The sequence below is a fragment of the Topomyia yanbarensis genome, chromosome 2 (genome assembly GCF_030247195.1).
Source record: "Topomyia yanbarensis strain Yona2022 chromosome 2, ASM3024719v1, whole genome shotgun sequence".
NCBI classification, from domain to species: Eukaryota; Metazoa; Arthropoda; class Insecta; order Diptera; family Culicidae; genus Topomyia; species Topomyia yanbarensis.
Window position 1 is genome coordinate 382,475,207 of NC_080671.1, and position 26,086 is coordinate 382,501,292.

At 37.2% G+C, this 26,086-nt stretch overlaps 1 protein-coding gene and 1 pseudogene across 1 annotated transcript in view; both read left to right on the forward strand.

Moving 5' to 3' along the window:
• The first annotated feature begins 5,176 nt into the window (after window positions 1-5,176).
• LOC131684691 (uncharacterized) overlaps window positions 5,177-26,086 on the forward strand; it is a 49,939-nt gene continuing 29,029 nt past the window's right edge. Inside the window, exon 1 of the mRNA XM_058967783.1 lies at window positions 5,177-5,701. Coding sequence (XP_058823766.1) covers window positions 5,641-5,701 — 61 coding nt within the window. The 5' untranslated portion in view covers window positions 5,177-5,640. The remainder of the gene's footprint in view (window positions 5,702-26,086) is intronic.
• Window positions 18,888-19,045, forward strand: LOC131686455 (U4 spliceosomal RNA; annotated as a pseudogene).

A 26,086-nucleotide genomic window follows, 5' to 3' on the forward strand; every position in this document is an offset into this window, starting at 1 on the left:
GCGCGCAGCGAGCACGATGGATCGACCAGGTGGAAGACGATTTGCGGACCCTTCGCAGACTGCGTGGCTGGCGACGCGCGGCCATGGACCGAGTGGAATGGAGGAATCTTTTGTATACGGCACAGGCCACTTCGGCCTTAATCTGTTAATAAATTAAAAAAATGATGCATGGTGATGTAATTGGGTGTAGCTATATGCAATTGTAAATTAATTTTATAGTTTTTTGCAGACTTATCTTATAAAATAAGCGTACATGTGTAACGCGACAGATAAAATACTTGGCCATATATAAGCGCACGACTAACACGAACCTGACGCTGACACACTTGAAACAATATAGTATATAATATATAATTAGTTCATTCAGCATGAGTTCAATGTTGCCTTCATGTTAACAAATTAAGGAATGCGGTTTCGGAAGGACGGAGGGTTAATCCAAAGGCCTTAGCATAAAGGTACGCAAAGAGTGTGCAGAAAGTGAAGCCGAAAAAAGTCTACCTATCGAGCAAAATTAGAATCCAACTTTGCTGCAGAGGTATCAGAGATGGATTCCAATTGTGCTCGATAGGTTGGCTTTTTTGACTTCACTCTTTGCACAACTGTTCTCTATAGACTGTGGGTTAATCCTCTAACGGTGTGCGGGGTTGATGAAGGGACTGCGGATGCGAGGGTGATCTAAGGAAGTGGGAGGATGGTGATGGAGGGGTTTGAGAGGAAGGGGGGGGGGATGGTATGCAACTCCGGAACCTGAGGTATAATCAACTAAAAATTCAATAGCAGATTATGGGAGCACTATGCCGTTCATTTGAAACTAAGTTTGTGCAAATCAGTTCAGTCGTCTCTGAGAAAAATGAGTGCCATTATAAATTACATACGCACACACAAACACAGACATGTTACAATTTCGTTGAACTGAGATGAATGGTATAATCGTATATGGGACTCGGCCCCGTGGGTCTCCGTTGACGAGTGATTGCATATCCTTTTTTAATGAGAAAAAACAAAAGCCTTTTAACAATTTCATGTGTGACCACACTCCTTAACTCATGACTCCGGAACCATAACTCTGATCCAAATCAAATTTGACAGTTGATAGGAATACTATACCGTTCGTTGCAAGCTATGTTTGGAAAACCGATTAAGCCGCTCCAGAGAAAAAGGTATGTATCTAAATGGTGACCTTTGTCACTTTCTCGAGGCTTCCATTTTCATCGTACGTGGCCAAAATAGTCAAAAATAAAATGGTTTTATTGGACGTCAGTGAGCAAAAATCACAAATCCAAACAATCTAGGAAAAAATATTAATTTTTTCGTCATTTAAATAGCAATGTGATACTGGTTTATAAGAGAATTTGATGTGCGACCACCCACTTCAATCCGTATCTCCAGAACTAGATCTCTGATCCAAATAAAATTCAATATTAATCTTTGGCGATATTACACCTTTCATTTGAATATAATATTTTTGAAATTTGCCAAGCCATAAATGGGTGAGATTATTTAATACATACACACACACATACATACATACATACGCACTGACGATCTCAAATGACTGAATCGAATGGTAGAGATTCGGCCCTATGGCCCTATGTTGAAAAAAATTAATTGCGAGTTATTTTTATATGAGAAAGGTAAAAGGTATAAACCACACGAAGGAAAATATTTGAGGCAACAATAAGTGTTAAAACAAAAATACAATTTTAGTTTCAACAATAACATTTCAAGTTACAATATTTTCATTTGATTCTAATAAAATGGTTCTTAAAATATAATATGGTAATTTGCATTATTAATTCCCAAAAAGGAAAATTTGGTTAAACTAATGTGCGCATTAAGGGCACAAAACCTAATCTAAATTAAGTTTGATTTTTGTGTGTTTCTAATTCATCTCGTCAGTAACTAGCACCAACTGGGTGTCTAGTTAGACGATAGTTATCTAATCTAGTACCCAAATTAACACTAGTTAGACACAATTCCAAACAATTCACACGACGTATGTGAACGTCTAAATCAATTGATTTGCGCCAAGTGATGTCCAGTGCTAGTTACTGACGAGATGAATTCGAAACAGAACAAATCAAACCTAATTTAAATATGGTAATATTTTCACTGAAACAATGTATAAATTTTAATGTCTACCAATTCATAATTTTATTTATTCAATTTACCTCATTATTTTGTTGAATATGAAAATCCTTAGTCTGCGTGTATAATAGAATAAAAACGTCAATCCAAGTAAGCAGGGGCAAAAATTGTTCAAATTTTGTCTAATTTGGTATTCGGGTTTACTTTAGAAGTAGTTAATATATCATGTGGACAAAACATTTTTGACTCCCTCCTCCCCCTCCGAAAATAAGCGTGAACACATACTTTTACCTCCTTTATCAGAATATTCACTCGGATTTTCCCATTTTGTTTTGTGATTATTTTATCCAGGGTTTCCAATTCCATAAAAAATAGGAATTTTCCCCGATGTTTTAGATTGTTTTGAAGCTTGGTATCATCTGAATGACAGGAAGAAAATCACCGATATTTACAATTTTTTATAAAAATTTCTATTTTCTGGATATAACAACGAACTTGTGAAATTTGTGGGTCGCTATTTTCCATTCATCATAATACCAAGAATTTAAGGAAACCTATGCATTTTTTTAGTTTAATCGGCTCATCCAGCCTTAAAATCTAAAAAAGTGGGGTTTGCAACGTAACAAATATTTTTGGAATCAAATTTAGTTCAGTATTTTGTTCGCATAACTTCCACCGGTTTTGCGATGACTGTTGCGAAAGAAGTTGTTATGAGCTCTTCAGCTGGATTCTTCCGTACTCTTCTATCGTCCCATAGATTGCCAACGTGGTATATGGATAGCTTCTTAACATTTGTCTTCAATGTTGACAAATGTTAGAGGCCGTCCATATACCACGCAGAAGGGAATTGGATTCTGTTTCGGTTCCCAAATGTGTACCGACCTTCCCTCAGCTAGTTAATCTTAAACTTTACTCCAATCTTTCGTAAGCTATGGTAGTCGTATACACTTCAGAACTTATTATTTGTGAGAGAGTTCTTCGATAATTGTGTCAGTGATGTTTCCAATCACTTCTGTACAAACTAAGTCTAGATATTTAACTTTCTCTTAAAATAATACGAAACACGTTTTAAAATAATACGAAATGTCGGACCAACACTATTGTTCCTTCTGCAATCTATGTCCGAATTTACAGAGGTGGCAAAAGCTCCCATGTCATGTTGTTACGACCAATACAAAACTGGTGACGGTATTGACCAATAAACATACCGAAACTGCCAAAAGTAGGGAGCAATGATTGTCAACTTTCAGGTTATCAGTAGTCTCTGAGGTAGGTCTATTAATCTTTAAGCTGCGGCCTTATTAGAGAGCAATCTGTCCACTGATATAGTCTAGTCTAGATTAAAAGAATTAAATAATTTAACCCGCTCTCCTAGAAACACAACACTGTCATGAAATTGTTTAATTTTTCTATGTGGCTTTCCTAAAAAAAGCTTTTCACCTGTTTGACAATTGCTGCTATTGCCCGGTGAAAGAGGTTGAACCCGCATGTGTAGGAGGTCATAGTGCAGTTGGTAAATTCAAAACTCCGCGTATAGGGTTAGAGATTTTTTAAACCCGAAAAGCCGAGGTGAATGACCCAAAGATTAACTCCTCTATAATCGAAATAATAAAGAAACCGCATAGGGATCATCCATAAATGACGTAGCATTATATGGGGGAGGGGGGAGTATTGTATTTTGTGATGATGTGTGACGACAGGGGGTAGGGGGTCATGTCATGCTACGTAGCTTTTTAAAAGAGGAATAACTAACATCGTTTTTTTATATTTTTCGGGAACAAGGGGGGGGGGGGGAGAATTACCGTCAAGCTACGTAATAACCAGGGGTTTGTGACGAAATGCTACGATGGGGGAGGGGGGTGTTAAAAATCACCCAAACAATGCTACGTCATTTATGGATCGTCCCATATATAATAAAAGAGTTAGGGTTAAAACGATGAAAGACCGGGGGAGGGAGTAGGGGTAGGTCTAAAAGAGCTGGAAAATCCGAAAAAATGACTTCGTGTATGAATTAAATTTGCAACCACTGTGCGATTTGAATTTGTTTTATCTTAAATGTGCTTTAGAATCTTGAAAATAATATACTCAAAAATGAAAGGCTACAATAATAGTTAAATCTACAAATTTTCAATCATGCCGCATCGCCTCTTATGTATACCCCGAGCAAATTGAAAAGTTAAAACGCGTTTTTCTCGAAACCACTTGTTTCGAGCTGACTGGAAACGTAAATCGAACAAATGATTTTAGATCATTCTGAAAATTTTACAGTGTATTCAGAATCGAAATCAATCCATCGAAAAAATCTTACGTGCGTCGCTTTCTACTAAAATAAGGAATCGAAAAACTTTTGTTTTGAGGCCTATGCAAAAATACGGGAGAAAGGTCATTTACCCTTTCAAAAAAAACGTGCTAGTATTATAAATTCCATTTTACAAAATATCAATTCACCTCTTTATTACGTCGGGAAAAATCCCAGACATATGTTTATTTTCGTGTTCTAAAGTGGCTATTTTGTGTACACAAATACATTTTAAAACATGGTTAAATAGAAGGTGATTTATGTAACTCCCTTCTTGTTGTCACCTTACATTCAGCGAGACATAGTTTTCAATTTTCTTTTCTCATACATGTAAGGTCTTATTACTGTAGAATGAAATACGATCTCTGCTTTCCCAGGAATTTAGCTACTATCTTGTATTAATCATGCAATCAGCATTTAGCAAGAGCGATGAATTTTATTAAATATGTTTGACAATTTTATGAAATATTTGGACACGTTCAATAAATACCAGAAGTTAAGATAGATTAAAATCAAGCGCTTGTTCTCAGCTAACTTTGATGAATGTAGCCGACACGGCTGCAACATTAACGGCACAATGATTCAACTTGTAGCAAGACCAATCGACGTCACATCACGATTCTACTCGACAAGCGCGCAACAAAACAAAATCTCTGCGCAGCCGCTAAACATGCGTAACCACTGACCGCGCCAAATGCTCTCGGTGCTGCATGCTGCCGTTCATCGTCGCGCAGCTGAGTCGCACCAGAATGGTTGATGAAAATTTTATTAAAAGAGACGACGAGCAGAAAGCCGCGCACAGACATAGTAACGAACCCGTACCCTGCGGACATCTCCCTCTCGATCGGAAGGTAAATTTGTGCAGTTAGTGAAGCTCCCTCCGGACCGGAAGATCCAATCAGCGTAGTTTGGGTTTGCGACTAGTAAACAAAATTAAGTGCGGTCTGGCTGTGCCCTTTCGAAAGCAAAAGTGTCCACAAATCGGTTTCGGTGCGTCCGTGTGTACTTTTTGGTGAGTGAACTGTCATTTACCGGTGGTCGTGTTGTTGAAATTGAAGCAAGTCTGTTGCGCAAGGTTCTATCCATTTCGACTGTGATTACGGTACGAGATCGGACTTCCGCGAGTACCGCTCAGTGAGTACGTGATAACGGCCGAATAGTTTGGCTAGACGTAATCGGTGTTTTTTGTGTAATTCTCCAATCGAATCGGGTGTTTGGTGTACGAAAGCAACAACAGCAAAAGCAGCCATACCATGTGGAAGTCCATTGTCAGCGTGCTTATGCTAACCGTGCTGGTTGCGGCGCAGGATGGTCGTAAGTAAAGTTTATAGGATTTTTTTTTTTGGTTCCGTTTTCCGATTTTCCGGTTATTGTATCATTGGTTGCAATGTAGTTCAAGGCGGTCAGGTAGTGAAGGTTAATGGCAGGAATTGTGCTCGAATGCCGGTTGCTGCTACTGGCTGACACCCATTACTCCAAATAAGGAAGTGAGGAAGTATTGAATCGATTTGTGAAGTTGTAAATGTGACCATCGAGTGATAATCAAGGGCTTGTTGTAGTGATTGTAGATCGACAGGAGCTATTATGGTATATTATTAGGTCGTTCAGTGGATTCAGTAGTTTCTATTACTAGTTCATTTCGCATCCCACAACTGCAAAGCGCTTGCCATATAAGGTATTACAATAAGTATTTCGATATTTTCTTATTTTTGAAACTATTATTCACATTGATCTTAACATTCTCTAATGTAAACTACTGTCCTGATATTTGTTGAATGTCAACTTGCCGCATATATGATTTTTGAAGGGAGTTTACAAAAAAATTTCATCCATCTCCATTCCACTCATTTTCATTTTGGCCGCAACTAAACACACAATTATTAAATTCAGCTAATCTAAATATACACTTGAAAGAGAACTGGGCAAAATATAGTTAATTTCTTGTCAGTGAGAAAATAGGTACAGTTAATTATAAATGTTGCCAAAATTTCGTGTTCATCGACATTTTGTTAGATACTTATTCATTGCCTATGTATTGATCGTTTACTTTTCACATTTTAACAGCTAAAATGGCATTGATTATTTGCACTACATAATAACCTCTTTCTTTAGCGTTGGCGTAATCTCAGCAGTAGCATTTTTATGTTGTCGCTGAAGAGTTTATACAGAGTATGATCCAGGTACTCTTTTAATTCGATAGATAGTCGTCTACTATTACTTCTTGTGACATGAATATAAAGATAAAGAAAACAAAATGTGCAGAGTTCTTTCCGTCAATTGTCAAAGCAAGAGCTACGTTTCGTATGTGATACTGAAATTAAAAAGGCCGCAACGTTTATCGTGTCTGGAAATGCAAAATTCGAAATCGTTCTCGGTATTACTATTTCAGATCCCTCAGAAGTTTGTTAGTGAAATGAATCTGGAGGTCTGAGAGATGAAGTAGTAACCACGCACATTTTGTGAGTTGTAATAAGTGTGATTATTTAATAAAGCAGAACTAAGTTTTATATTTCTGTGAGTCATGTAGGAATTTTGGTAAACATACGAACTCATTCAAGTTTTTACGGAGAATCAGAATTTTTTTTAAGAAATTCTATGAACCGAAATCTGTTGTCGTAGTCTATTTTGATTAAATAGAATTGGATTTCGCGTTTTGAGTTCATCTCTTCAGTAACTGGTGCCGTTTGGACTTTATCCCTTTAGGGAGAATTTTCGCATAATATTTTAATTTATTTTCAAAAAAATTGCAAATTGTATCTAAGAATTGACAAACCCATTTTATTGCGAGCAGTTAAAATAGTGTTCAATCAGTGAGTTTATCTCCAAAATTGTTTGTAAACGGTTTTGAATATTCCTAATTATATAAATGAAAATAAATACGATTGTTTTTGAATACAAATCTTATAAATATTTTGCTATGACATTATGTGGTACTTTATGATGATATGTAGAAATAACACGATAATGATGTTTTTCATTTGATTCTAACTAGTCAGAATTTTCTAAGTATTTAAATATTTTAAATTCTTGCTTTAAAAATTGGTGGACGGGGGCCTGCATATAATAAAGGGCATGTTCTTAGTAAGAGTTTCACCGCTTCGTAATACATTGTTTTTGGATTTATTTCGGTTTAGCATTCATTCGGTATCCAACGTTTCGGTTCTAAATTGTACCATCTTCAAGGAGAAATAACACAGTACGTTCACAATTTTTAAACTTTCCTAATATTAACTTGTCGTTAGGATTCAACAAATAGTTTTTCATTAAAATTTGTCATTTCTGTGTATGACAATAATCTGTGCTGAAAAATAGTGAATGAGCCGAAAAGTCCGAAATAAACCCAAAAGTGAAAATAAGGAAGATGGCAATGTATAGTATATAGTTTTTGCCTAATTGAATAGTAAAATTTTATGGATACAGTCTCGTATTTAAGTTATGAGCTTTTAAAGTGAAGGAAAGCACATATTTTTTTCGTTGAAAAGCAAATAACTTAAGTTTAGCTTTTAATTTTGAAGGCCTTCAAGATGAATGTGAGAACAATTTCCTCTTCCAGCAAATTTAGCTAAGACTCGGTGTCTGCGGCAAAGTTGTTAGCGCTTCTATTCTCATCAATCATTTGCTGAAGACGTGAAAGTTTGATATTTAGATACCGAAAATAAAATATTTGCAATAGGCCCTTAAATTTTTTTCGCCTCTGTCTTTGTTGAGAATACCGCCTCCAACTTAGAAGCTGAAGCTGCTTCGATGGATGTTCCTGAAAACTTTGTGGATTTGAGCACATTTTTTATCACTCCCGACATGATTGTTGCCGCTGCGAACAGGTTGAAAAAATCGTACTCTGCGGGACCGGATGGCATACCAGCTGTCGTTTATGGTCGTTGTGCTACTGCCTTAGCCGAGCCTTTATGCAGTATTTTCAACAAATCGTTTGAGCAAGGAACTTTTCCAGTGATTTGGAAGGAATCGTTTATGATCCCGGTTTACAAAAGCGGTGACCGTCGAAATGTAAGGAACTACCGTGGTATAACTAGCTTATCAGCAGCATCCAAGATATTTGAAATAGTTGTGAGCACCGTTGTACTTTCGCGCTCCAAAAGCTACATCTCTACCGACCAACATGGATTTATGCCAGGACGATCCGTAAGTACCAACCTTTTGGACTTCACGTCAACTTACATTTTGCAGATGGAGGAAAAGGCACAAATTGATGCAGTATACACCGACTTAAAAGCAGCATTTGACCGAATCGACCATCGAATACTTTTAAAGAAAATGTCCCGGTTGGATGCGTCGCGCAATTTCGTTAAATGGCTGAGTTCTTACTTGCTTGATAGAGTTCTACGTGTGCAGCTTGGCTATTGTGTCTCTTCTCAGTTTACGAACAAATCTGGGGTCCCACAGGGCAGCAACATGGGGCCACTACTGTTTGTGCTATTCTTCAACGACGTAACTTTGCTTGTTGGTTTTGGATGCAAATTGGTTTACGCTGATGACCTGAAGTTGTACCTCGTAGTCCGCAATATCGACGAATGCGTTCGGCTTCAAGAGCTCCTGGATACATTCGTCGGCTGGTGTCGTAGAAATTGGCTCATTGTTAACATCGCTAAATGTCAGATAATAACTTTCCACCGGGGGTGGGCGTGGCGTAGTTGGTAAATCGATTGCCTTGTACGCAGCGCACCTGGGTTCGAGACCCGACCCCGCACATAGGGTTAGAAATTTTTCCTAAGAGATTTTTCTAACCCGAAGAGGCGAATGACCTTAATGTTAAAACCTCTATAATTGAAATAAAAAAAAAAAAAAAAAAAAACTTTCCACCGCATAGTCAATCCAATACTTTACAACTACCAGATCGAGGGGCAAAGGCTCAATAGAGTTGATCACGTCAGCGACCTTGGTGTCTTATTGGATGCTAAGCTAACCTTCAATCTGCACCGCTCAGCTTTAATCTCGACTCAACAACTCGGGTTTATTTCCAAAATCGGCCGGGACTTTAAGGATCCGCACTGCTTGAAGGCGTTATACTGTTCGTTGGTTCACCCACTATTCGAAAATGCCACTCTGATTGGGAGTTCTCATCAGCTTGTTTGGAATCTACGAATTGAACGTGTGCAGAAAAGATTTGTTCGGCTCGCTCTACGAGACCTTCCTTGGCGTAGTCTTTTGGATCTACTACCGTACCCAGATCGATGCCGCCTGATCGGACTCGACCCATTAGAGCGACGCAGGAAAATTCAACAAGCAGTGTTTGTGGCGAAGGTGATCAACGCCGAATTCGACTCTCCAAAGATTCTATCCCTTATTAACTTCCGCACTTCGCTACGACCTGTACGCTACACTTGCTTGCTTTAACCAAGGTTTCATCGCACGGTGTTTGGATTCCACGAACCTATATCAGCATGTACGAAATTTCGCCACAGTTGAGGATCTGTTCGCCTTTGGAGAACCGTCGCACAAATTCGCGCAGAAATATCGCGATCTTCGTTATTATAATTAGATTTTCGTTTATTCATTAAGATTGTGTTGTCAGATGAATTAATTAAATAAATAAATAAATAAATCAATAAAAACTAATAAGCTACTTATTCTAACAATACTCTATATTTTGAAACTCATTTCACACTCGGCCAAGTTGTTAAATACATACCGATTGCAGGATCCAATTTTTGGTAATTCTAATTAGATTACTTAGACGCATATCTTCGATAAACAAGTTTTAAACATGTTTGCAAGAAGTTAAATTCAATTTTAGAACACAGAGTTTGATTAGTTTACATATTTTTATCGATTCCTAGATGTTCTGCATGACAACACAAACTCGCGGTTATATTCTTAGAAATATTATGGACAATAATCTCATATAACTCATTTATGAAGGGACTTGTTGGCTTCGTCAAAAAAGTCGAATTTAAATATCTTTCTTGAAGGCATGCAAGATATTTAGGTCGGTTTTCAGGAGTATCATAACTTATCTTAAAAACCTGTTAATTACACCTAGTGGTGCTAGTATGCCTTTCTCATTGTTCAATAAAGTTGGGGAAATGTCTATTTCATTATTAGTACGCTTTGCACCTATAAACAATGGCTTGTCTGCCTTGAAATGGATGAGCTATGTGTCGATGCTGAATCACTTGAAACACAAAATATATTATCTTATTTTTTCCCTTTTTTATTTCGATTAATATGTTGTCACATTTGCTTTTTCACTTTTAAACGATATTCAATGAGCTAGAGGTTTTTTTTGTTTATTTGACGAGTTAGTATCACTAGCCGTGGGTTTTAAAAAAAAAATTCAATATGTAGAAATTAAAATAAACTCTCAACTGTCCATAGGGTCTTGTTGACGCATCTTGCTGCTGCATGTACTGAATGCACCCCTTGGGGGTCATTCAGTGTTATTAGACCGGTTCCAATTTGAAACTAATGCAATGAAGTTAGTACATGTTCTGCTAAGTTTTATTTTATATAGATGTTTCAATGTTTAACTAGAACTGAAACAATTTCATTCCCAGTATAGCGGTTTGTTTTACAATTTTAAACAGTTTTATTTTAAAACTGAAATTAGTATACTCCACTGTTCTATTTGTTGCTTAAAGCGTTGCTAAAGCGAAGAACAGATGCTCAGACTGGATAAAGTGGAGAAGCAAAATTTTAAGCCCAGCATCACTTAAGACATGGCATGAATTTTAAACATGAATTTTAAACTAAAAAACCAATCTGTGCTTTCTCTTGGGCAGATGGCATTACTTTTGGGCTGACTACCAAGAATCGCGATAGATTATCTCACAACTTTTTAAAATAAATCAAAAGTAAAACTGCTCCAACTCCTCCTTGCTTATTGCTTTGAAAATTAGATTTTTGATGCACTTCGCTATCACACTTTTTTTCACGGTTGCCAAATGAAATGAATCGACAAAAAATTAACTTTTTCCACCAAATTTATTGTAAAAACCGGGATACTGGCAGCCATGCCAACTTTCTAGCTACTAAAAGTAAGAAGAACTTTGTTTTTGACACTTTTCTATGCCAATAATTTGTCAGGTCGAAGGAGTTGCACTTTTGATCACACTTTTGATTCATCACACTTTCATACTGTGCAGTTCGATTTGGTGGGAACTATGCAATAACTCAGTCCCTTCGCCCAGCATAATCTCCAACTAACCCCCGAACTTATGTAGGCGCAAATCCAGCTGAGTCTACCCGTGCTTTTGAAATAACTACAGAAGCATGTAGTCAGATGGCTTAGAGATAAAAATCGAAACACATATATGAGGAATTCCATGAAGATCCGTCCGATAATATTTAAAATCGTGACCGACCATCTTAGATTCTTTTGAAACTTTACACGTTTCATCGGCATGGAAGACTAACCATTTTCCACAATCAGTAAGCAGAGCTTGGAGAACGAATCAGCTGAAAAAGAACGAACACTCTTCATTTGTTCTTCGCTTCACGAATATACCACCCATTGAACCATTCGCTGCGGAGTTGACGGCTTTGGTTCACCACCACCGAGGCTGGTGAACCATTACTGTTCTATAGTGTAGGTATATGAGCATAGTGTAATAATACCCGTTGCTCATTCTCTCTCCCATTCGAAGAGATATCAACCGCTGAGCACCATTCGTTCTCCATAACAAACTGTACATAGGCACCCAGATTCTCTTTGCTTGCTGGGTGCGAATGTAGGTGCGAAAAATGATGCCGCCCAGCTGCCTCGGACAGCAACGCTCATAACGAGAATGTGTTTGTTGTGTTTAAATTATTTTTATTCGTGGTAGGTACATGTTCTGTACGCTTTTCATATGCCCTACTTTTTAGTTTTGTCTTCAACCTATTGAATCTGTCGAATTGTGAAAATACAAGCAGGGTTAGGGGAACATGGGGAGACTTGACCAAGCATAACCTGACATATACGAGCATCATATATGTTTTAGATTTAATTTTAATTTCACATGACGATGAATTTCGTAAATCATGTTTGATTTATATGTCGATGAATGCAATTGGTAAATTGTGTCAAGTTTTTATTAACCAGTTGACAAATTTTGAATGATAGGTTAGCAATGTTGATGGAATAGAAAAAAAATTGTGTGATTTTTTCCATTTAGCAAAATTTGAAAACATTTTTGGTTGCATGGTTGCAAAAAAATCTCGACTAACTTAGAATAAAGGCATTAAAGTCAACTGTCAAGATTCATTTGGAGGATATTATTCGCCAAGCTCAAAATAATTGCAGCGAACTAATTTGTCCAGATCATTAAAGCATTAAAGCGGGATACTAATTTCTTCCCAAAAATTGAAAGGCATGTGTAATTAATTTTACTATTCCTGATCAATTTTAGACAAAGTTTGAAGTAATTTTCTGATTAATAAATATTCCACAATATGCCGTACATTTTAAACACTCCGTTAGCAGGTATTATCAAATTTAATCAGGAGTCATAAATCTTGTTCATCAAATTTGTGGTTAACATTTAACCAATCTGCACAATATTTAGGAAAAGAATGTAGTACATCATAGTTTGAAACATATATTGTCCTTGTTAAATGCGAATAACTTATAACCAAGCTTATAACGACTACATAGTAGATGTACAATGTTAGAAAAAACTTAACCTATATGTTTTGGGCTGAATCATCTGAGGAACCAACATCTAAAAAACTGATAAAATGCATATCGATGTTTGAATATCCACGATTTCCCTAAATTTATAAAGCATCGTGAACGCATGTTCAAATTTTTTCCCCTCAAACCTGAACAGAATCAAATTAGCGGTATCTGTTGCCTAATTCTGCTCCAGAAACCATATGTTCTTAACTGACGTAGTGAAATAGGCTGAAAACCGCTAATATGGCTAGATGAATGTTTTATTCAGATTCAGCATTACACAATGAATCTGAATGATTCAACAGCTTGTATGTTCGTGAACCAAATCCACCAAATAATCAACCAAGCAACAAGGGACCAATATTCAAGAGAGAAGAGAATACTGATATACTCTCTCAATGATAATCGCAACTGTTCATCATTATAATGATACGTGCTTATGCAAGCATGTGTGGATATATTCGTTCCTGGTTCTGTTTCCTCATGTTATTGCTTCGGTATCCATAGCAGCAATTCGTTCGGCTGGGGTGAAGGCAAGCGTTTTACTGAACTGTATTGTGGTTCGTTCGAGTTGAATTTGAATGAATGGTGAAAGCTCTGTCAGTAAGATTATTTTGACTCAAGAGCATTTTTTTAAAAGGGCGTAAACATTTCTACGTGCATTAATTTTAACATTTTTTTGTTCAATTACTGTATTTTATACAGCAAAACTTTCGGGGAACGAGTTTTAGGGAATGAATTTTTATGTACGAAAAAAAATGTACTCTGAAAAAAATGTTGTGTCATTTTTCACAAAAACAAAAATGTGTGTTAAAAATTTAAATTGCAAAAAACCCATTTTTCTATTTTTTTATATTTTGTCGACAAAAACCTAAACGGAAAAGAAACATTTTGAATATAATCGTATGATGGAGAACTTATCGGTAAAAAAGTTTTTCTAACAATAACTTTATACATGTTTTAAAATTTAATACTAATTGACATACAAAACTGTATTTTTTTATTGAATGTAATTCTAAGTATCATTTTAAATCAAAATGCATTTAACAAAAATCTTCCAAAATGCGATAGTTTTCGAGATATTTGGAATTTTGTTCCAGCGAAACGGTTAATTCGTGTGATTATACACTTATTATAAGTTATTCGCGTTACCCCATCATAAAATATCAAAAATCAATTTTTTTATCGTTTTATAGACGTAAAATAAACTATTTCAGTGTTTTGGATTATGGAGAAACTTTCTATAAAAAGTTTTCTTAACAACAACTTTTGACATATTTTTATAATTCGTACTATTTGCAGTCAAAAACACAATTTTCTTTTTGAATATGAATCTAAACGCCATTTTAAATCAAAATGTCAATTACAAAAATTTTCTGAATTGCAGTGGTTCTCGAGATATTTTAAATTGTTTCAACAACACAATTCTTTTGTTCTATTATGACCTTTTCAGAAGGTATTCGCGTTTCTCCATCAACAACAATAGGTTTTTCAAAACGCCCATAACATTTACTGAAACTTTTTTTTTATTTCGTTTATTTGACACGGCTCATAGCGGTAGCTTAACGGAGCCGTGGATCTTTTATTTCTGTACAATATGTAAAAAGTAAAAATAAAAACAAATATTATTGTTTGTCCGTTGGATCTCGTGCGCGCAACTTTTTATTGCGAGCGGAGACCTTCTTTCGCGGTTCGCCTACTGCGTCATGGGGACTGTTTAATTTTCTCCTGTCCTCCGTATCAAGGTCATCATCGTTAAAAGTGCCTTGGTGCTCGCGACCAGATGTTCTTTCCTGCTTCTTGCACTTACGGGTGACCAATGTAAATCCGTCGTCATTCTTATTATCTTCATCACCGATGTTACTTACAGTTGTTTCAGGGGTACTGGATGCTGCTTTGGCAGTTGTCAATATGGACTGAACAGCTGCCACAAATTTGGCAACCGTTTGTGGTTCAGGTATTGGTATTGAAAATTCTTTTTTGGGTTGGTTTTCTGTGGATTCGTTGGCAATCGGTAGCGATACATTCTCCTCTGTATCTTCCGCGCAAGGTTTTCCGTGGTGTGCTGTCTGATTACAATACTTGCACGTAGGAGTTTGCCCCTCATGGGTGCATAACGTAGTTTGATGAATAGTAGCTTCGTGGGTTTTAAGTTTTATAGTCAAGTGGGAGGGGATAGGTCTTTCGATCCGCATCCTCACCACAAGAACACCGTTAGGTGTACCCGGGAAGAAATTTCTCCACATATCACGTGTAACGGATTCTACTTCTCCGTATTGCGACATGTATTTTGCGATTAGATCAGGAGGGGTACGTGGTGATAGGTCATGTAATTTTACATCTACATAGTCTTTTTCTATATATGTACACGGGAATCTTAATTCCAACTTTATCACTTTTAGCCACGTGCTTCAAGTTGTTCTGCAAAACGAAACGTTCGGCTTGTGCTAACGTGTTGAATGATATGAGCACTACATTGCGAAGATGATGATACTGTAGATATATAACCTCCTTGAGCATTAGCTGCATCTTCACCTTCAGCAGGTATTCCACTTCACGAAAACTCAATCTTATTGAACAGAATTTAAAGTCAACGACCGCTGTGTTGGGTCGGAGCAGAGATTTTTCGTCAACTTTACTCATAATGGCAAGAATAAATTAAAAGTTTCCTTTGTTCTCAAGACAATGCACACTAGATCGAGAGGTTGCTAGTTGTTGTTCACTTGGTTCGATTGTACGTCTGACTTGGGCAGAAGTAGAAAGTAGACTGAAACTTCTCTTTTGATATCAAGGCGATATTATAACCCATTTGAAAGCTACATGAAAACAACCAAAATATGATCGAACTATTTAGTTTAATCATAAGACCCTATGGTTGAATAGTATTTTGATTGTTTTCTTATTGGCATATTTACGCAAAACAAAATATATAGGGGGCGCTACATCCTTGAAAATACCTCTCCATGTCTAAGATGAGGACATGCTTGTAAAGTTTTTCCAAAGAATGGTGTTCTCCAAGTTTGTTTAGGATGGATTCCACACGCGCGTTCAGAGCTGCTAATTTTTGAGAGGTGGGAACTTGAATGAGGGACAAATCATGCCCTACTGTGTTCACACTGCAGTTGTTAGTTACATCATTCATTAAAATATCCCAGCCTCTCAATCTTCATTCATTTTCAATTGCATTGGCTCAGTGAATATCTCTCTATTAGGTCACTGGCTATGTATTCAAGTCAAACCATTCATTTTGAAATGTAGGCGTTCGGTTTTGCAATGAAAATCCCGCCATCTTGAAAATGAATGATTTTTCTTCTACTTCTTAGTTATGATTATTTTCCGTCGGCCTATTTCCACTACGAGGCCAAACACCGACGCCAGAGAGGTGACGACTCCCACTATCTGGACTAGATATCGACCCATCAACTCATCGACCGGGGACCAACGGCTTTACTTCCCTTCCGAAGGAAGACGTGACCTCAGATTTTTTTGATCTCAGCGACCTCGACTTTGGAAACGAAGAATTTTAACAGTACATAAAAGAGAGCAAACGAAAGCCAAATACACAGCACATTGGAACCATCACAAAAACGTACGTACGTCGTAAATATTTGTGAAGAACTTACCTCCGATACAGTCCTTATCAATCATAATCTGAAACAGAAATATTATTTCAATTTAATGCTAACATCAAAATATAATTTCAATTTGCTATAATTTTGATGTTTGACTTTGCTCGGGAAGGCAGCCAATGACCGACCAAATGGCTTAGAACTGCACATATCACGTTAGCTTATATTAAAGAACGACTGAACGAGACTACAAAATGATCGGGGACAAATAATGTGAATCTAAAGATTCGAGGCACGTTCCTAAACTTCCCAACCAGACTCTGATTAACAATCGGCGCGGGCATCGATGGGTAATGACAAGTGTAACAATATCAATGCAAAAGAAGGGGGTGAGGAATGTATGTGGACTGAGTATTAAGTTTTTTTTTATTCGAGTGCTCCAATACATCATTTACGTCATTGATTCGGGTTAAGCACGTCGCCTGAACTTCAGCTAGAGAAATAAGAAAACGTGAACTGGATGACAGACTGTCTTAAAAATATTCCATTGGGTAGATTCCAAATTCTTTTTGCTGCTGCTTCGACATTTATGCAGCACTCTGTACTCTCTGAAATTGCCTATTTTTCATATATAGTGAGCTAATTGAACAGCTCATAACCCACAGTTTCCCACCACGTTTTATACTTCTTTTAAATTTAGCTTACTTTCCATACAAAGAACTCCTTCGTCGTGCACGAGCTATTGTAATAGAAGCCAACTAGGCTTTTCTCCTTATTGCATTATACCGACGCTCTGGTGCCGCTCGTGTCGTTAAGGTACTGCCACCTTTTTGCCCTTTTCTGCGGAAACAATAAATAGCGTATGGAAAACATTTTTCGCTTCCAAGCCTCCATCAGTGGCTATAATGGCGGTACGTCCTATCTGTAGCTAAAGGTTCAAGTGAATTAACCCTGCACAAGACTAGACATTACGGGGTGAGAAATCACAACTCTTTTACCTTATTTTTGTACTAGATACTTCCACGTTGAAGTATATTGCATAATGTTTTCCATATTTGAATTGTGGCAAGGGTCCAGAAATCAATGACTCGTATCGCGATGAGACCTTTAGCTGTAGGGAAAATATTTCTTAAACTAACTACGAGTTGTGATCAAATTAACTGATTGAAACAGATGGGGATTCCAATATTGGAAATCAGCAAACATGTGTGGAATGAATCAATAATAATGGTCGCAATAGTACTAGATGTCAATTACCATAATAATAATAAGTTTACATACAATTGCCCAGGCAAATCGATCCTACATCCATCAATTACAGGTCAACTATCGTTGTTAACGATAATTGTGTAGCTAGTTCAGATGAAACTGTATTTATCGACTTGAGTCCGGCATGTGACTAGGATGTACAACGGTTTGGGGATTTACTATCAGTGATTCAGGAATCGTACTAATCAATTCAGAGCAGTGAGAGACATCGACCGAACACTCCGGCCGATAGGGGAAACTGGCTAGCTGAGACAGGGAGAAGCGCTTTTTATCATATAGCAACTATAAAGTGTATTAGCAGCAGTTTTGTTTGTATGTAGCTTATAAATATATAAAAATTTTGTGTCGTTTTATTACAAGAGGAAATTTTATTGTAAAAGTATTTACTTTTCGAAGATTTTTATACCCATTTTGAAAAAGTGTGCACCATTAACAACATTAGGTTTTTTCTGCCTCAGAAAAAACTTATATATTTTTACGAATCTTAATGTACTAATATTTTATTAAAATTGTGAAAATACTTTTAATCATTATAATAAAGTTTCGTATAATTTAGCTTTTCCATTATCTCTAAAGTTCATCAATACTAAAACGTGTCCTACCATTACCCAGTCTCCCCTAAATTTCATTATTTATAATTGGAATTGCAAATCACTTCTCGCGGAACAACTGATATATTCAATGGTGCTTTTTAGTACTGATCAGCTGAGCAACAGAGCACCAATATCAATTTTCTACTTAGCGTAGCGTACTAATGAGAGAACAATGGTGAGAACAATTCTAGGTGACCCAGACGACTACAGCAAATGCGGTTATGGCACCGACGCATTATTCACGCCGTTTCACTACGTCGGAGAGATCCGGTGTAAAGTGTGCCACTGGCCTAACATGCTCATTAATTGTATGTTCGGACGGTTGGGGAAATCGAACTTAGATTTGAATAAAAAGAAGCTTCAACAAGTAGGTTTTTTTTAAAACTTCAACGATTTCACTGATCACATATGTCAGCTAGATAATAATTAACCCACTATTTATTTAGTTGCACTATTGAAACTTTGAACAGTGGTGGTATCGTTACCAATGAGGTACAACCGAGGTACGATTATTGCTAGTTGGAAACTAGTTGCATTATTGAAGGAATTACATACCTTAACACTAAGTAAATTGTAGTGTAGTGTTCCGCATGATTTTTGAACTATATTGTAAAAATCTTTATTCTAAGAAATAACTTCTGTAGAAATCAGACCAAATGGATATTTCACCGTTACCGCATATAAAATGGAGCTATTGCGTCAATTTTCATTAGCTTCAGATGATTTTTCTTTAATAGGCACACGAAAACATGTTTTACTGCATATATTACTAGGCTGATTGAAAATTTATCTATGTACACTGCTGGTCAATAAAATAGGTGTGAGATAAAAATACATGAAATTTTGAGTTTTTTCTAAAAATATTTTTATATTCAAATATTTTATAGTTAGGCACAGTCATGATAATGAAAAAGAACACTTTTATTTGTAAATTAAATGTTATGCTTTATCGTAACTCTTTCTTTTCCATGAAATCCAAAAAAGTACCTGGTCAATGAAATAGGTGTATTGTAATCCATTGCAATAAAATTTTTCCAATCCAATGATTTTTAGACTTCAACATTTTTAACAACTAGTAACCTGTGTAAACTCCCTTATTCAACCAAATTTTATCCATTTGTCTTGGCATTGAGTCATTCAAACGCTGATAAGTTTCCATTGGTATAGGGTAGCATTCCTTTTAAGCTACTTCCTACAAACGATCCCTATTTGTGAAATTTCGATCGAATAACTTCTTTTTAAGTACATTCCGTAAATTTTCTACGGGATTGATGACAGGAGATTGGCATGGTCCGAAATTATAGTCACTTTACTATCCCGAAATCATTCCTTTACACACTTCGATGTGTGTTTTTGGTCAATATCTTGCTGAAACTGTCATGTAAAGGCACGTTATCTTTGGCATAGGGCTGCATGACATCCTTTAGGATGTCCATACTTTAGCCTTGCATTCGAATCTTGTCATTATAGTGGCGTTGCGAAGAATAGGACCTGCGCAATTCCACGAGAAGCAAGCTCCAAACCTCATTGTTCTCGCCTCCGTGCTTTACCATATTTTGCGTGTGTCGCAGATCAAACTGTTTGCACTTTTTACGTTTAACGTTTCGTTGTGCATCGGAGGAAAACAGGTTTACCTTTGATTCGTCCCTCCGAAGGATATGTCGCCATTTTATCATTCCTTCTGAACCAGGCCCATTAACGCTGTTGAAAAGCAAATTGCATTTTTCTTCAAAGGCTTTGGCTTCGAAATAGTGGAACCTTCTTAGCAATTCTTTCTGGAAGATTGGAATTTTACGGCCTACAGCGAACTGTTCTCGGACCTGCCACTTTTCCAATTTGTGCTGAATTGGTTTTGGATGACGCGAATGGATCAGATTTCGCTAAAATTGCAATACGATGGTCAGCTGCTGTAGATGTTTTCTTGGGTTTTTTTTCGTGTTTCCTTTTGTCAAAGGTTTTAAGGCCTTTGTAACGAAGTTTTCGGAACGCCGCAGTGTATTCGCGATTTATTTATACGTCTTATCTTCTTGAACAAAATTTCTTAGCAAAACTCGTTCCACTTTAGTACAGTGAGATGCTCGACCCATTCTATAACAAATCTTTGACTTATTCAACATTTGAATACATTTATTAACACACAGAATTCAAACTTCACCAAATAAAACGTATAATGGAATTATGCAAAGTAATAACACGTTAATATATTTCACACACCTATTATATTGACCACACGAAAAAGCCTGCGGTAGTCTTGTTTTGCATCTTGACAAAGATTGCAAATATAATCTGTGCCAACAACCCACTAGTAACTTGACAGATCCCAAGGCTTCTGTGTGCGGTAGGTGTGATTGAGACTGCTGCAACTTGGTATGCGTAATTGAGAGAAAAACAAAATAATCTACCACACACCTATTTTATTGGCCAGCAGTGTATCACGAAAATGCATCAAATATTTCAAGGCTATCCAAACGATATAGAAATTTACCTATTTTAATAACGTGTGTTACTAAAAAATGTTAACATATTAAATTTAAGAAATCGTGTAGAATGTTTTGCACTATTAATCAAAATTAGCTATGATCATTGCTTGGGATGCACTTCACCCCTGCCCTCTCTTTACGGGGTTAATCACTACAGAACTCAATTTGAATTCTTCCTAATCGCAACGCAGTATTGCGTAATGGTTATTAGTTGCATTATACTTTAGTATAATGTTATGGTTCTAGTTCTGGTCAGACGCGGAACTATGCGTCATCGGCGAATGCCTTACATTGTAGTAGTAAACAATTGATTGATTGATTGGAATTATCGATAGTGGTATTATTGTAACCGATTATTCGACGATTAGGAAATGAATAGCCAACATAGTGCGGAAAAGCTGGCTGACATGTGATATAACCAGCCATTCTGTCGGTGTTTAACTAGAATAGAATCTAGTGGCGTAGCCAGGGGGGTTTTGGGGGTCAACCCCCCCCCCCCCCCCCCAAAACAAAATAATTGAATTGAAAAAAAAAGATTGGTGGTGACCAATTTAATATAAAAAATATTTAATTTTTTATTTTTAAATAATAATTTCGGAAGTACTACGATGGGATGCATATGAAAGACGGAATGCGGAGACGGCGTATGAACAACGAATTGCAACAGTAGCTTGGAGAACCACCCATTGTTCGCTCAGCGAAATTTGGGCGGCTGCATGTTTTCAGAATGATGGCTCTAGAAACTAATCGTTCTCAACACGTTGCATTCAAAATCACTAAGTACGCGTTGATCTCCCGCCAGCATGCTCCAGGTTTCTTGACCGTAGAAGACGACCGGTCCAATGAGCGATTTGTAGAAGATTAACTTCATTCGGTGTCGTACCTTCGTCGATCGAAGGGTTTTTCGAAGCCCAAAATAACAACGTTCACCTGCTAGAATACTTTTCTAAATTTCTTTGTTGGTGTCATTATTGGCGGTCATTAGTGAGTCCAAATATACGAGTTCACCCAGCAAACGAAATGGCAACTAAAAAAACATGCCGACGAGTGGTAGGCTATTGAAACATTGTTCTAGGCTACGCGCTGTAACTCGCCAACAATCTGCCCTAATCGTGTGGGTATCAACCAACTCGATTTCATCGTCATCACTTCAACCGTCACACAGAGGAGTAACTAGAACAAATTCTTGGCCTATAACCAAAATATTTTTTTTTTCGATTTTTTTGTTTCGTTATATTTTTTACATGCCTAAGAACCTATTGTATAACGTGGCAAAATTAGGAGTATATCAAAAATTGTTAAAGAATTTTTGCATGTATGCCCAATGGTGATATTTTAATCGTTTTCGTTATATATTCAGCAAAATCTAGTGATGATGGCTGTATTAAATAAGACAATATTATTTCAAACGTATTTCAATACAACCGTTTGTTTAACTTCAGCTTAAAACTAACTAAAAAAAGTAGACTTGCTGTGTATTGCACCAACTTTAAAAAATACCTTTTTTTTAAACATTTTATTCCAAATTTGAATGTCCCTTATCTTCTCCCTTACCCACTGATCAAATGTTTGTGCAACAGGAAAAACAAATGTATTCACAAAGATCACCTAGAAATTACTAGTATTCGAGAGGATATAGAAAATTGGCCTTTGCACTGGTAGGTGGGTAGATGCCAAATTGTTCCAAAAACTAGTAATTGTCTATTTTTAGTTCTTATTAAGGCATAATAACAACAATTGCAGCAGCAAATAAATTTGGCCAGGATTCGACCCCAATTACTCCTCTGTGCGTCAGTCGGATGTACACGGTAAAAAATCCTCACGTTGATGGAAAGTGATTTGCAGTTGATTTCGCACTACTTGCCCAACATTTCAATGCGATGTGTCAATCTGTTGAAATGGACCATTTCAAAGCACTACGAAATCAACAGCAAATCACTTCCATTTGAAATGTGTTGCACATCGCTTCTAATAGATCTTGCATTTAACTATATACGTATTCCTTACGGTATATCCCATTATGAATTACCTGAGAACAAATAATTACAAAATAAATTAACCACAAGTAAAATATACAATACTCACGTTCTACATTACTTTGGAAATGCAAGTTTTCCATTTTTGCTCCTATTTCCGAGCATACGTTTGTAGTCGATTAAAGACTTTAGTGTTTTGACACTTTTGACACTTGTAATTAATGATGGAACCACTCAAATTCAATAGATTAGTACAGTGGTGCGAATTCAACGGATATTCATTTCAATTTAAATATCATTTCTATTAAATAGATTTCAAAGACCAGGTCATTCTGATACGAGTTATAAATCCTTAGAAAATCAATGCTAAATCACTTCAATTGTTAGTGATGCATGATAAACTGATTCAAGTGCAACATCATTTGAATTTGACGTGACAATTTTTTACCGTGTACGTTCCCACCATCGTCTCAAGATTGTGTGGCACAATGTTGACGTTACCGGCGAAGCTAAAAAGCTGAGCAGTCTTCCGGAAAACCGTGTCAATCTTAGCTCTCATTATCACACCTTACCGTAGCCCTTTCCGAGTTTCAAAAGAACTCAAAAGTATTTCTAATACTCATTACATATCATTCGATCTATTTTCGCTGGTCCGGAATTCCGCATTTGGGCGTTATATGCTAGTTTTCTAAACGATCTCGCTTGCTAACGGTGATTCAGCAATAACTTTTTGCAGCAAACCCGCTTAACACCCTTTTCAAAGATGGGACATACTATTTCCTCCATCCAATCTTCCAGTAAAATCTGTTTCTCCCAGATCTTTAAAACCACCCAGTGAAGTGCTCTACACAACGCCTCTCTTCCGTGTTTTAGTAGCTCACATGGCAGTTGATCATTGCCAGCGGCTTTATCAGTCCTCAACCCGCCGATCACCTCATGAATCTTCGGTAGATCTGGGAATCTGTCGTCGGTTGCGTGTGTCCCCAGACTGATTCTTGCGATGCTCTCGTCGTCTGCTGCTATTTCGATGTTTGTCATAATACACTTATCGATCAGCTCGCACTCGGTCGTGAGAAGGTCTCCATTAGTACCTCTTCATATGTCAGCCTGTGGCACATAGCCTTTGCTTGAGCGATTTACCTACTCGTAGAATTTTCATAACTCTATACAGATGCTCCATCGCCTATCTTCCTGTAAGCGATTTCGAATCTATATTCGCACTGTGAAAGGTGCGCACATTTGTGATATTGGAGAAAAATTTTCCGTTCATTAGAACGTGGTCGATTTGGTTCTAAATTTGTTAATCAGGTGATCTCAGGGGTGAGGTTCATGTCGCTGATGAGGAGCTTCACATTCTACCGCGGGCTCCAAATGCGCGTAAAAGGTATCTTTCTCGTTCTCGGGTTACGCTTCGTGAGGGCAGTGCACGTTAACGATGCTGTAGTTGTAGAAAAGGCCTTTGATCCACACACCTCCTTTCTCTGATCGTCTGGTACTTGATTACGTGTTGGTGCATCTTGCCCAACACTACAAAGCTGATTCCCTACTTGTTTGTTGTGCCGTCGCTCTAGTAGAATGTAACCGCGTGATGCCCGCTTTTCCACACATTCTGTCCTACCAAGCAAAGTTCCTTTTTGTCTTTCTCAATAGAAAGGTATTGCAATTGCTCTGAAAACCGACTTTTTAACGGAGGCCCGGAGGGCCGAGTGACATATACCATTCGATTCAGTTCGTCGAGTTCGGCAAATGTCTGTGTGTGTATGTATGTGTGTATGTATGTATGTGTGTATGTGACCAAAAATGTCACTCATTTTTCTCAGAGATGGCTGAACCGATTTTGACAAACTTAGTCTCAAATGAAAGGTGCAACGTTCCCATAGGCTGCTATTGAATTTCTAATGGATCCGACTTCCGGTTCCGGAATTACAGGGTGATAAGTACGAACACGCAGAAAATGTCGATTTTAATAAATTCTGCAATGAATGTATAAAGGTGAAAATTTTTCCAAAATATGACCACAACTGCTTCGATTTGTAGTATTAGGTCATTAACATCCATTCAAAGTCTATTTGGCCACATCGGCCACCATCCTCGGTTCCGGAAGCCCCGGCGGAAGTATCTAAATTCAGAATAACAGTCACATCGGTTTCTCGGAGATGGCTAGACCGATTCGACTATACTTGGCCTCAAATGAAAGGTATTGCGTCCCCGTAAATGGCTATTTAATTTCATCCCGATCCGACTTCCGCTTCCAGAGTTACAGGTTGTGGCGTGCGATCACATAGCAAATTGTGATTCAAACCGATACTCCGATGAAAGCAAAAAAGGTAAAAATTTCGCTAAAATGTCTCTCAAACAACTTAAATTTGCTGTTCTAGGTCACCGACGGCCAACCAAACTTTCGTTGACTACATTGACCACCATAGACGGTTCCGGAAGTGACCGGGAAAAGCGGCCATCTTTCAAAATTTACGAACTCACATCAGTTTCCCGGAAATGGTTGGGCCGATTTTCACAAACTTAGTCCCAAATGATAGCTATAATATCCCCATAGATGTCTATAAAATTTCGTACGGATCGCTTATATGGTTCCGGAAATATAGACAAAACCGTCCGGTCACATATGAAATACCCATATAAGCCGGAACTCACATTTTTTTTTCAAAGGGCATGAAACGTCGAGATTTTATGTTATCTCGAAAAAATTTTTTTTATAAAAATTGACTTTTTGGGACTTTGCCGATGTTGCACCTTTTTTCAGTTCAATATTACCGTGGCTGTTTTTTCATTTTCAAAATTTTAGAACTCGAATAATGATTTATTTTCCTGTATATAGTTGTCATGTGATGTATAATAATAAAATGTAATATATGCATTTAAAAGCTTTTAATGAATATAAAGAACGCACACATTCTCGTGATTCATGATTGAGAAAGGCACAATTGCACCGCTAGGTGGATTAAAATGGTTTTTTTGGTCGTCTTTGAAGTTGCGAGTTTTCAGCTCATTGTGTAGGATTCGTTCGAATCCATGGAAGCAAAAAGACTTACAGTTCGATGTGCCAAGTTTCCAATCGCAGTCCTTTTTTCGTTAAGTGGGCTTTGATCGATTATGCCGATCCGCCGTCCTCCTGATTCTTCGTAACGTGGTGTTTTCCGGGTTTGACACAACCTCCTGTCTCCTCGGACAGCCGCGCGGGGT